Source organism: Triticum urartu, chromosome 3A (genome assembly GCF_056163025.1).
Source record: "Triticum urartu cultivar PI428250 chromosome 3A, HENAU_Tu73, whole genome shotgun sequence".
In the NCBI taxonomy this organism is placed as follows: Eukaryota; Viridiplantae; Streptophyta; class Magnoliopsida; order Poales; family Poaceae; genus Triticum; species Triticum urartu.
In genome coordinates this window covers 22579834-22592473 of record NC_141875.1, presented here as the reverse complement: position 1 = coordinate 22592473, position 12640 = coordinate 22579834, and the positions used below count along the sequence as shown (strand labels likewise).

The following is a 12640-nucleotide window of genomic DNA, read 5'->3' as shown; positions in this document are numbered from 1 at the left end:
TAAGTCTGTCCGAATCATGTTAGCAATTTCTGCATTTTATGATTATGAAATTTGGCAAATGGATGTCAAAACTGCATTCCTGAATGGATTTCTGGAAGAAGAGTTGTATATGATGCAACCGGGAGGTTTTGTCGATCCAAAGGGAGCTAACAAAGTGTGCAAGCTCCAACAATCCATTTATAGACTAGTGCAAGACTCTCGGAGTTGGAATAAACGTTTTGATAGTGTGATCAAAGCATATGGTTTTATACAGACTTTTGGAGAAGCCTGCATTTACAAGAAAGTGAGTGGGAGCTCTGTAGCATTTCTGATATTATATGTGGATGACATATTGTTGATTGGAAATGATATAGAATTTCTGGATAGCATAAAAGGATATTTGAATAAGAGTTTTTCAATGAAAGACCTCGGTGAAGCTACTTATATATTGGGCATCAAGATCTATAGAGATAGATCGAGACGCTTAATTGGACTTTCACAAAGCACATACCTTGACAAAGTTTTGAAGAAGTTCAAAATGGATCAAGCAAAGAAAGGGTTCTTGCCTGTGTTACAAGGTGTGAAGTTGAGTAAGACTCAATGCCCGACAACTACAGAAGATAGAGAGAAAATGAAAGATGTTCCCTATACTTCAGCCATAGGCTCTATCATGTATGCAATGTTGTGTACCAGACCTGATGTGTGCCTTGCTATTAGTTTAGCGGGGAGGTACCAAAGTAATCTAGGAGTGGATCACTGGACAGCGGTCAAGAACATCCTGAAATACCTGAAAAGGATGAAGGATATGTTTCTCATTTATGCAGGTGACAGAGAGCTCGTCGTAAATGGTTACGTCGATGCAAGCTTTGACACTGATCCGGACGATTCTAAATCGCAAACTAGATACATATTTTTATTAAACGGCGGAGCTATCAGTTGGTGCAGTTCTAAACAATGCGTCGTAGCGGGATCTACATGTGAAGCGGAGTACATAGCTGCTTCAGAAGCAGCAAATGAAGGAGTCGACACCTAGTGCATCAGGTCCAATGAAAATCTTTTGTGACAATACTGGTGCAATTGCTTTAGCAAAGGAGTCCAGATTTCACAAGAGAACCAAGCACATCAAGAGACACTTCAACTCCATCCGGGATCATGTCCAGGTGGGAGACATAGAGATTTGCAAGATACATACGGATCTGAATGTTGCAGACCCGTTGACTAAGCCTCTTCCACGAGCAAAACATGATCAGCACCAAAGCTCCATGGGTGTTAGAATCATTACTGTGTAATCTAGATTATTGACTCTAGTGCAAGTGAGAGACTGAAAATATGCCCTAGAGGCAATAATAAATTTATTATTTATTTCCTTATATCATGATAAATGTTTATTATTCATGCTAGAATTGTACTAACAGGAAACATGATACATGTGTGAATACATAGACAAAACAATGTGTCACTAGTATGCCTCTACTTGACTAACTCGTTGAATCAAATATGGTTATGTTTTCTAACCATAGACAAAGAGTTGTCATTTGATTAACGGGATCACATCATTAGAGAATGATGTGATTGAATTGACCCATTCCGTTAGCTTAGCACTTGATCGTTTAGTTTGTTGCTATTGCTTTCTTCATGACTTATACATGTTCCTGTGACTATGAGATTATGCAACTCCCATTTACCGGAGGAACACTTTGTGTTCTACCAAATGTCACAATGTAACTGGGTGATTATAAAGGTGCTCTACAGTGTCTCCAAAGGTACTTGTTGGGTTGGCGTATTTCAAGATTAGGATTTGTCACTCCGATTGTCGGAGAGGTATCTCTGGGCCCACTCGGTAATACACATCACTCAAGCCTTGCAAGCATTGTAACTAATGAGTTAGTTGCGGGATGATGTATTACGGAACGAGTAAAGAGACCTGCCGGTAACGAGATTGAACTAGGTATTGAGATACCGACGATCGAATCTCGGACAAGTAACATACCGATGACAAAGGGAACAACGTATGTTGTTATGCGGTTTGACCGATAAAGATCTTCGTAGAATATGTAGGAACCAATATGAGCATCCAGGTTCTGCTATTGGTTATTGACCGGAGACGTGTCTCGGTCATGTCTACATAGTTCTCGAACCTGTAGGGTCCGCACGCTTAAAGTTCAATGATGATTATATTATGAGTTTATGTGTTTTGATGTACCGAAGGTAGTTCGGAGTCCCGGATATGATCATGGACATGACGAGGAGTCTCAAAATGGTCAAGACATGAAGATTGATATATTGGACGACCATATTCGAACACCGGAATGGTTCCGGGGGTTATCGGATATATACCAGAGTACCGGGGGGTTACCGGAACCCTCCGGGGGTTATTGGGCCTCATGGGCCCAAGTGGTGGAAGAGGAGAGGTGGCAGGAGGTGGCGCGCGGCCCCCCTTGCCCCAATCCGAATTGGGAAAGGGAAGGGGGCGGCGGCCCCCCTTCTCCTTCCTTCTCTCCACCTCCTCCTTCCCCTTCTCCTAGTTGGAATAGGAAAGGGGGGCAAAACCTACTTGGAGTAGGATTTCCCCCCCTTGGGCGCGCCTCCTCCTCTTGGCCGGCCCCCTCCTCCTCTCCCCTTTATATACGGAGGAGCGGGGCACCCCATAGACACAACAATTGATCTCTTGGATCTTTTAGCCGTGTGCGGTGCCCCCCTCCACCATAATCCACCTCGGTCATATCGTAGCGGTGCTTAGGCGAAGCCCTGCGTCGGTAGAACATCATCATCGTCACCACACCGTCGTGCTGATGGAACTCTCCCTCAAAGCTCGGTTGGATCGGAGTTCGAGGAACATCATCGAGTTGAACGTGTGCAGAACTCGGAGGTGCCGTGCGTTCGGTGCTTGATCGGTCGGATCGTGAAGATGTACGACTACATCAACCGCGTTGTGCTAACGCTTCCGCTTTCGGTCTACGAGGGTACGTGGACACACTCTCCCCTCTCGTTGTTATGCATCACCATGATCCTTGCGTGTGCGTAGGAAAATTTTGAAATTACTACGTTCCCCAACACCCCTTTCCTTTTCCTCTTCCCTCTCCCTTCCCTCTTTCCCCCTTCATGAGAAGGAAAAAATTACCGGGGGGGAATCCTACTAGGACTCCCCTCTCCTTGGCGCGCCCCTGGTGGCCGGCCTCCTCCTCCCCTCCTTTATATACGGGGGCAAGGGCACCCCAAAGCACAATAGTTATTCTCTTAGCCGTGTGCGGTGCCCCCCTCCACAGTTTACTCCTCCGGTCATAGCGTTATAGTGCTTAGGCGAAGCCCTGCGCGGATCACATCACCACGCCGTCGTGCCGACGAAACTCTCCCTCGACCCTATGCTGGATCAAGAGTTCGAGGGACGTCATTGAGCTGAACGTGTGCTGAACTCGGAGGTACCATACGTTCGGTACTTGATCGGTTGGATCGCGAAGACGTTCGACTACATCAACCGTGTTAACCTAACACTTCCGCTTTCGGTCTACGAGGGTACGCAGACACACTCTCCCTCTCGTTGCTATGCATCTCCTAGATAGATCATGCCTGATCGTAGGATTTTTTTTTTTGAAATTGCATGCTACGTTCCCCAACAGTAACCATTAGGGTTTGCCAAATATAGTGATTTCGAATGTGGATGGACTATGTTTAGGTCTAGGGTTTGTATTAGATATTGTTGTGATGTGTTTTCGATGCCACATGGTAGATTTGTCATTGTCGTCGATACTTTTAATTATTTTGCATTGCCATTGTTTTTTAGATGGTGAGAATCGTGAATGTTCATTACATTCAGAAGGCGGCATTTATGAATGCCGAGATTGTTGAGAACGAGGAGGAAGTGTTCGCATTTGTTAAAAATCCTAGTTATGAGGAGGTTGTGGAACAAATAAAGATTGTGTTAAATAGGATGAATCCAAGTGACCAAGTGGAACTGTTAAGAAGGTTTGGTGTTGGACTGGGCATAAATATCTAATGAAGAAGATGTCTATCAAGTCGGATTTGCAATGGTGTGCAAAAAAGGAGGTATTGCGCCCTGGAAATTCAAATCACTTGAATTATTTGCCAGCAAAGTGAAAGGTCCTCTCTTTCATCTTGACTTGAACCAAACATCATTAGATGATATGAGCTCGATTAGAACTGTGTCGATTGTTGATGAAAGGGTGGAAGTGCATGCCGTCAAGGTAATGCGCCAATCATCGGCTGACCTCTAAACTCATCGGGGATAAATTCATGAAACATGTAACCAAGAACCTCGACCACTAAGGTGAAGTTGATGATGAGTTTGGAAGATGATATGTTCAGACACAGAGTGAAGTATGTTAAGACATGAAAGGCCAAACAAGTCGCTCTTAAAATGTTCTATAGTAGATGGATAGAAGCATACAACTTCCTCCCTAGGTTATTGGGAGCGATGACCTACAGGAACCCATGCATGTATCATATGGCCGAGGATGATGATTGAGTGTTCCATTCTGCCTTCTAGACTTTCGACCCATGCATCACGACTTTTCAACACACCATCAATCGTTTTGTTTATAGATGAAACATTCTGTACATGCAAATACAAGGGCAAACTCATAATAGCATTGGCACACGACGCTAATAAGTGTTGCCCATGGCATTTGCTTTGGCATCAGTCGAGAACCGAGTCAATTCGGAATGGTCATGGCTCATGTGAGGAGAATGAGCATTGCTCCAGATAGGGAGGTATCATATTGAAGGTTGTGAATATTGACATTCCAGGGCATGCGAGGATGCATCACCGATGGTGCATGGGACATTTCATGGCAATTTTTTACAGGACATGTAAGAACAAGGATCTCTGGAAGGATCTAATTTCTGCATGTGTGGCCTCTGTCAACCGCCCGTTCATGTGACGCTTGAACAAAATCAACCGGACCATGATACATCACGTTCAAAGGGAATTATCCCATGACCATGTACGGCCTTCATTTGACCTACATCACATCATGTAACTCTGTAGAAAGCATTCGACCACAATGAGGCAAATTATCCATGTATCGAGCTCGTTGATGTATGATTTTTATCACCCTATAAAGCGTGACATGCACACTTCCACACTAACCCATAGTTACCTGACTACGGGGAAGCGCTCGAGGATCCTCATCATAAGACCACTTCCATTGATCAGGCGGGTCCTTTTTCAGTGGACGGCCAGCAGGGATCTGTTCCCACATTCAAACCTACAAGGCACAACAGCCAATGCAGGAGGTCTTCTTCTGCCTATAACATGCCTCGTCTATACGCATGTTGAAAAGCATGTTAAATTATGGCACTCAACACTACAAGAGAAAAATACACATATGTGACATTTTGACCCAAACGAAAACATTTTATGTCATGAAAGTGGCACATTCATGACAAAAAATACTGACGAAAACATGTATTGTCATCCTTATCGAGGCCTGTTCAAGCTACCCTTTCAATGCCTGCTATCCTTGCATCCTCTTCCTCCAGGCATGTCGCCCATCGTCTCTGATATGCTTTCGATCTAGCGCACGCGCACGTTGTTGTCCACCAAATCGTCGACGAGCCGACGTTAGAGAGAAATTGAGTTGGGTTTTATGAAGCATGATTTGTAGCGTTGCAAGCATGACTTTCGTATACGATTGAAAGAAATACAAAATTCTGAAGCATTTACGGTGTTTGAAGCATGACTTCCGTATGATGCAAATAAACACGCAACATTAAGTGTTGACGTATAAATATCTTGTCTAGTCTCTTCCATTAGATCAGTGTTTCGATTACATTAGTTAGAGCATGCACTTCTGCATTGTACCGCGTGCAGATAATGTCGTGGCCCATGAGCTACTAGCTAAGTTTAGCTTTTTCTAAATTTTTTGTACTGCCTCTCTCTCAGTTTACAAGGCGTGCGCGTACCTCTAGATTGTCAATTTGACCAACCTAATACAAGTCATATATTACAAAAAATATACCAACATAAACTTCAAAGTTTCTATTTTCAAAAGATATAATTTTTGTGTTATATAGTTTATATTAGAATGATAAAATTGGCAACGTAGGTATACGTGTAGGACTTGTAAACTGAAATAAAGGTAGTAATATAAAAGCCGTAATAATTGGCTTGACGAGCCTTCATGCTATATCCTCAAGGGACTTGTGGACGGTGTAAATGCCTTCTAAAGTTAAATACTCTAGCCATAACGACCTTCCCAGAATAAAATAAAAACCACTGTACCTGGTAACAAGGAAACTGACGTGTTATATATCAGCGTTCATCCCTTACAAAAACGGACGAGACTTGTCTACTTTCCCGTCGTGTGCCCATTCATGCTCCTGTCTACGTGGCTTGATTTAATTGGAACAAAATAAGACCCGGGTCTGTCTAGGACACATTTAGATGTGACATAGTTATGTCATATCTAAGCTGATTTTCACTCTGTTTGTGGTCTATTTTTTTTGTCCTAGTTTTTTTGTTTCTTATTGATGCATTATATACTTGTGGGAGGTTAGATGTGGCATCCTTAAAAAACATCTAGATGTGAATTAGACAAACTGATAAGACCCGGCCCCATCCTCTTAAAATCAAGAAGAGATGATTAGATTAGAAATAAAAAAGAAAAAAGACAACCGTAGGATGACGTGAGAGCACGCATGGGAGCACGGGGAGGGAGCAGGTAAACCGGATCCTACGAAAACACACACAGTTAATCTGATTTGGTTTTGTCAAATTTGGGTCGCAATTAGGGGTAATAAATACGTACTCCATCTCTGATCCAACGCCTTCCAACGAGCCAAACCGGCATACACCACTACGTGGAAGCGGCGCGGCAACTCCAACGCGTGGCGCCCCGGGTACCCATGCGACCGACGCGGCCGGTTCGCCCGCCACGCCACACCGCGCCGATCTTCTTCCCTCCCCTTAAAATTCCTCCTCCGCGCCCCGTTCCCGCACCGATCTCCCGAGAAAACACCCGCCCGCACCACGCCACGCCCAGACGAACTGCTCCCCGCCCTGCTCCCTCACCCCCGAGAGAGAAAGAATGGGCGCTCCCTCCACCGCGCCCGCGCCCTCCCCGCCGGCGCTGCCCGAGGCCTCCGCGCCGGACGACCGTGCGCCGCCCGAGCCCGCCGCGCCGGAGCTGCCGCCGCCGCTGCGGCTGCGCTGCGGCGTGCAGCAGTACGAGTGGGGCCGGCGCGGCGCCGCCTCCCTCGTCGCGCGCCTCTCAGCCGCGGACTCCGCCGCCGAAATCGACGAGGCCCGCCCCTACGCGGAGCTCTGGATGGGCACGCACCCGGCCGCGCCCTCCGCCGTGCTCCCCGGCGGCGAGCCCCTCGGCGCCTGGCTCGCGCGTAACCCGGCCGCGCTCGGCCCCGCCGTCGCCGCGCGCTGGGCCGGCGACCTCCCGTTCCTCTTCAAGGTGCCCGCCGCCTCCTTCCTCTGCTCTGCAGTTCTGTTCCTCAACCATGACGTGCTCGCGAAGCTGACTCTGTCACCGGCGTGCGATTTTCCCGCGTGCAGGTGCTGTCGGTGGCGAAGCCGCTGTCGATCCAGGCGCACCCGGACAAGGGGCTGGCGGAGCTGCTGCACGCCATGCGGCCGGCCACGTACCGGGACGCCAACCACAAGCCGGAGATGGCCATCGCCGTCACCGACTTCCGCGCGCTCTTCGGCTTCGCCGGCATCCAGGTGCGTGCGTCCCAACCGCCACCGCGTGTGCAGTGCTGTTGCGCCCCCTGTCACCACCCCGTAGATAAGTCCTGTTCCGCTGCGCCTCTGCACATATTTCTTATCTATAAGAGTATACGACGTGTGCGCTTGGACTGTCAGACTATTTTAGGCTCAACTGAATCTCGCTACGAACAAGCACGCCTTGACTTCTTCAGGATGCGAGAGGCACATGTTTAGATGCGTGTTCCAGAAGAAAATGCCATACTGATTCCTCGCAATATTGCACCTTAATTTTGGAAGGTGGGTGTATCGTGTGGGAGTTTTAGAATATGCCAAGCAATTGTTTATTTTTAGTGCAAAAATCGTCGAAAACTGCCACCCCCTGGATCTAGATCGTGTGCCTCTGGGGGCGTTCGCTGGGTCTCACCCCAAGCGAACGTTCGCCAGATAGGTTTGCCATAAATTTTTTTACCAGGCAAATGGTTTGTTTAGCTCTTTCCTAGTTGATGCACATTTACATGTCCGTTAATTCCTGCTTGGCTAGTCGATATACTCACCAAGCTCTACATCTAGAAAATCACATATTTATTTGAAAGAAAAACTGCATATCAGGCACGAAATAATGGTGTCCCACAACCAATTTTGCTGACATGTAAATACGATGATCTATCTCTAAATACATAAATGCGACACGCGGGCCAGCCGGCTGTCCCACCGATCGCCCATCCAAGAAATTGTCGTCATGCGCCGGTGATGCTTGGAGATAGACACTAGTGCCAGAACAGGAGACAGATTTGGGGTTAGTGTTTCAGCAACAAAATTGGACAACCATATCCGGCTTTTCAAATCTAAACCCTTTTGTTCTTCGCAGAAGGTGTTTTTCACCCCGATGTGTGTGTGGGGATCAAACTCAGGATCTAGTACTTGTTCATTCCTATCAAGTTGAATTCTATGGTAAATGTATTGTAGTAGTAAGGTTGAATTCTGTACAAGGGCATATGTAGCCGATTGGCTATTGGTAGGCGGTAAATACAAATGTACTCCCTCGGTAAACTTTTATAAGACGTTTTAGGTGATCTAAATCGTTTTATAGAAGTTTACAGAGGTAGTAGTTTATAGGAGGACAACTGAAATGAAATTCGAAACAGTAAGTACAGTTCACCGCTCACCGTGTGCGCATTGCTTTGTCCCCTTTCGCCACCGCGTATACAAGTCCGCTTCTGTTGCGCCTCTGCATATAAATCCACGTATATAAGTAACACCATGGAGTATATGCGCCAAGCCAAACGTGTGCGCTTGGACTGTCAGGCTATTTTTGGCTCACAGCTGAATCTCGGTAGGAACAGTCACGCCTTGACTTCTTCAAGTCAAGTAATAATGCAAGCCAAAATTGCTATCTTCCCCAGTTTCTTCTAAGACAACATGGCACATGTTTAGATTTCTTTTTTTAAAATATTGCAGGGACTCGATTGCTTTTCTAAAAAATATTTGTAGGGACCTGATTGCTTTCTAAAAAATTACAGGGGTTGTTTTATAATAAGACTGACACATGGCGTGGGACCGATTGGATCAAACTCGGGATCTAGTACTTGTTCATTCCTATCTCGTTGATTTCTATGGTAAAATATTGTAGTAGTAAAGTTGAATTCTGTACAAGGGCATGTGTAACCGATTGGTTATTGGAAGGCGGTAAATACAAATGTAGTTTATAGTAGGACAACTGAAATGAAATTGGAAATAGTAAGTACAGCTATTAAGCGAAAGCCTTCACAAAACCTGTGTTGCGTTTGATGAAGAACACCCACCAGAAATAATACTTGGAAGTAGTAGTTCTTTGATATGGCCACGGAAGTAGTACACATATTTGCTTTTTCGCCTGTCTAAACAAGTAGCTTACAAACTGTTCCTAGATCTATAGAAGACCAAATTGTACAACTTTATACTTTCATTTTACATTTTCTTTTGTTTTTGGCTGTTGTCTTTTACTTAGCCACACATATATGTTCAATGAGATCGGGAGCAGATCACACATTTTGTTGCATAAACGTTATCATTTTTTTAATACAAAAAGGAACCATTTGTTTCAAGAACAGGCACAGTTTTATTGGCAGCAATGTTCTTTTAGATGCCTTCTACTAGTTTTACTTGTAAAGTAATATGCTGTTTATACCATGGTAAAGGAGCTCAAGGATGTTATAAGGACCGTACCTGAAGTCGGAGGGCTGATCGGACATGAAGATGCTGACAAGCTTATGACTGTAAAAGAGTATCATGGGGGTAATGATGTAAAGTCCAGTCTGCAATCAGCATTCGCTAAGCTAATGACAGCAAGTAAAGAAGCAGTTTCCGAAGCAGTTAATAAATTGAAGGGTCGCCTGAATGATGAAAGCAAGGTAAAAACTTTCTTAATCTAGAGTGTATGTGGTCATTTATATTTTCTTATGATAGCAATCTGTTAAACCACACAGCACATAGTACTGAATGTAACCTGCTAATTGACATTGTTGCCTCCGAAGCAAAAGTAAAAAACTATGTTGTTTACTACGCTGCATTTAAGATGTTATATGTAATACTGAAGATGTTAACATGATGTTTTACACATGGTTAGTATAGATGACAAACTGAAGGTGTTGCTCCCAAAGCCTGAAAGCCCTATATTCATGTTGGATATATTACATTTGGACTAGGAACATTGGAAACTGTGAGTCCTCGGTACTGATAGGTAGACACAAAAGCTATAAGAACAGTGTATCGTCTTTACTGTCAGATAAGGGTAAAAGTTGTGGTTGACCTGGCAGATTACTAGATTAAATTGCTAAGAACTATTGGTTGGAATGATATCGAGTTACTAGGGAAGATAAAGCTGGTAGAAGATCATAATACCAAATCATAGTTTTGTCTTAAGATTTACATTACTTGGATAAAATTTCTGCTGTATTTCCTTAGTATATGAAATGATCCTTGACAGAAGGTGGTGTTCAGCGATAGGGTGCATCACTATTCAGCAATGTACTTTTCGTATTTAAGAAAAGAATATTAATGCCATTTGACAAGCCTGAGATTCTGTTTTTACCGACGATGATGATGTTCAGATTCGGACCTTAACAGAGAAGGAAGAACTTGTTTTGTCTCTGGAGAGACAGTATCCAGAAGATGTCGGTGTTCTAGCCGCGCTTCTCTTCAACTATGTCAAGCTCAGTCCCGGTGAAGCAATTTATATCGGTGCCAATGAACCACACGCATACCTGTCCGGGGAATGCATTGAGTGCATGGCTACTTCGGACAATGTGGTTCGTGCTGGTTTGACACCTAAATACAGAGATGTGCAGACCCTCTGCTCCATGCTAACATACAAACAGGTGAGTTTAGCTTGAAATTGTGCTGAGAGATTTGAGTTTGCATCTGCTAGGTTAATGTTCTCCTTGATGTTTAAACAGTATATTTTCTGTATGCAGATCTTCCCTGAAATACTGGGAGGGGTACCCGTGCAGCCATACGTACGACGCTACACCCCTCCGACTGACGAGTTCGAGGTTGACTGCTGCTTGCTGCCTCCAGGTGAAGTGGTTGTCATGCCACCGGTACCAGGTCCATCCATCTTCCTTGTCATGACCGGGGAGGGCGAGGTTCAGGCAGACTCCATGTCTGACGGCGAGAAGGCGAAGGAAGGCGACGTCTTCTTTGTGCCCGCGCATACCGAGGTTAGGCTCTCCGCTTCTGGCCATGTGTCGATGCAGCTGTACAGAGCTGGGGTGAACAGCAGAGCCTTGCACGCCTGCAACGCTGCTGCTGCAGGGAAGAGGTCCCAGCTGCAGAACATATGCGAAATGGCGAGTTAGCTGGGGCGCTGATATACATACAGTATAGGCCGATGGATGCAAGTGCTAATGTAATATGTATAGTCCAATGGACGAGTAATAAGTTCCTTGATGCCTTTAGAACAAGGTCCCTTGCATATAGGTACCCTGGCATGGCATGCTCTCTGCTGTTAGATAACTAATGGGGTCAGTGAATAAGAAGTTTCAGTCCTTCTGCTAACCTGTAAAAGTTCAGTGACCAGATGTAAATCGTGCAGTTCTCCAGTTCAGAGGATAATTGGAGATGCTGATATACCAGTGCCTGTGCATTTCAGCGTTCTGCTTGTTCCTCTTGGTTGCCAGGTCCGGGTGGAAGATCACTGTCGGGACGACGGATATGATCCGTCCGCGACGTGGTTCTCTGTCTCAACATGCTGAAGGTTCTGTTCTTGACTTCTTCACTGAAGTTTTGGATTTCAGATGCTCCACCCCTCGCTCCGAAACACCTCTGAATTTGTCCCAGCTCCACTCGTCAAACCTTAGTCCCAGTGGCCGGCTGCACGCACAGCCAGTTTAATTCAAGCAGCTTCGCAGAACCAGTCAGAAACTGGGACTCCTCGTCGTCGTCGTCGCCCGTGTCCGCGTGCTGAATTGCTGATGCACTCGCCGGTCTCCGTCAACGGTAAGAGAGGTAAACAACTGAACATGTCGCACTCTCTCTTTCTCTTGCCGTGGTCTCAGGGAACCCCGGCCTTTGCTGCTGCTGCTGCCCAGCTTTATTAAAGCAAACGTGTTGTATTTCGGCCGTCAAGACTTTCAGAGACTTCAGAGAGTTTTGCCGGTTGAAGCAAGCTGTAGCTCTGAACAGCTGTTAACACTGAGAGCAGGAATGAATGGATGGTACTGACGGCCGCCAGGGTTTACATTAGTTACCTGGCACATCAAGGAGGGAAGCTTGGAACTTGGCCTGTTGTCAGTTCTTCTCGCTGGTTCTTCTTTCTTCCGGCTATTGTCTTCATTGTCGATGGCTATGTGTTTATTAGCAGGAAAACTCGGGCGAAGCAACCTATTGTTGTTTTCCACACTGAACTTGTCAGTTCTCGCTGGTTCTTCTTTCTTCCGGCTATTGTCTTCATGTCGGCGGCTATGTGTTTATTAGCAGGAAAACTTGGGCGAAGCAACCTATTGT

General features: G+C 45.6%; 1 protein-coding gene across 1 annotated transcript; it reads left to right on the top strand.

Moving 5' to 3' along the window:
• Window positions 1–6829: 6829 nt before the first annotated feature.
• On the top strand, window positions 6830–11785 carry LOC125542444 (mannose-6-phosphate isomerase 1). Its single transcript, XM_048705490.2, has 5 exons — window positions 6830–7403; window positions 7505–7672; window positions 9835–10047; window positions 10747–11013; window positions 11110–11785. The coding sequence occupies exons 1-5, from the start codon at window positions 7026–7028 to the stop codon at window positions 11491–11493; spliced, it is 1410 nt and encodes a 469-aa protein (XP_048561447.2). The 5' UTR covers window positions 6830–7025; the 3' UTR covers window positions 11494–11785.
• The last annotated feature ends 855 nt before the right edge of the window (window positions 11786–12640 follow it).

Coding starts and splice junctions, on each gene's coding strand:
- LOC125542444 (XM_048705490.2), top strand. CDS start 7,026: ATGGGCGCTCCCTCCACCGCGCCCGCGCCCTCCCCGCCGGCGCTGCCC. Junction 7,404..7,504: donor ACCTCCCGTTCCTCTTCAAG/GTGCCCGCCGCC, acceptor TCCCGCGTGCAG/GTGCTGTCGGTGGCGAAGCC. Junction 11,014..11,109: donor CCATGCTAACATACAAACAG/GTGAGTTTAGCT, acceptor TTCTGTATGCAG/ATCTTCCCTGAAATACTGGG.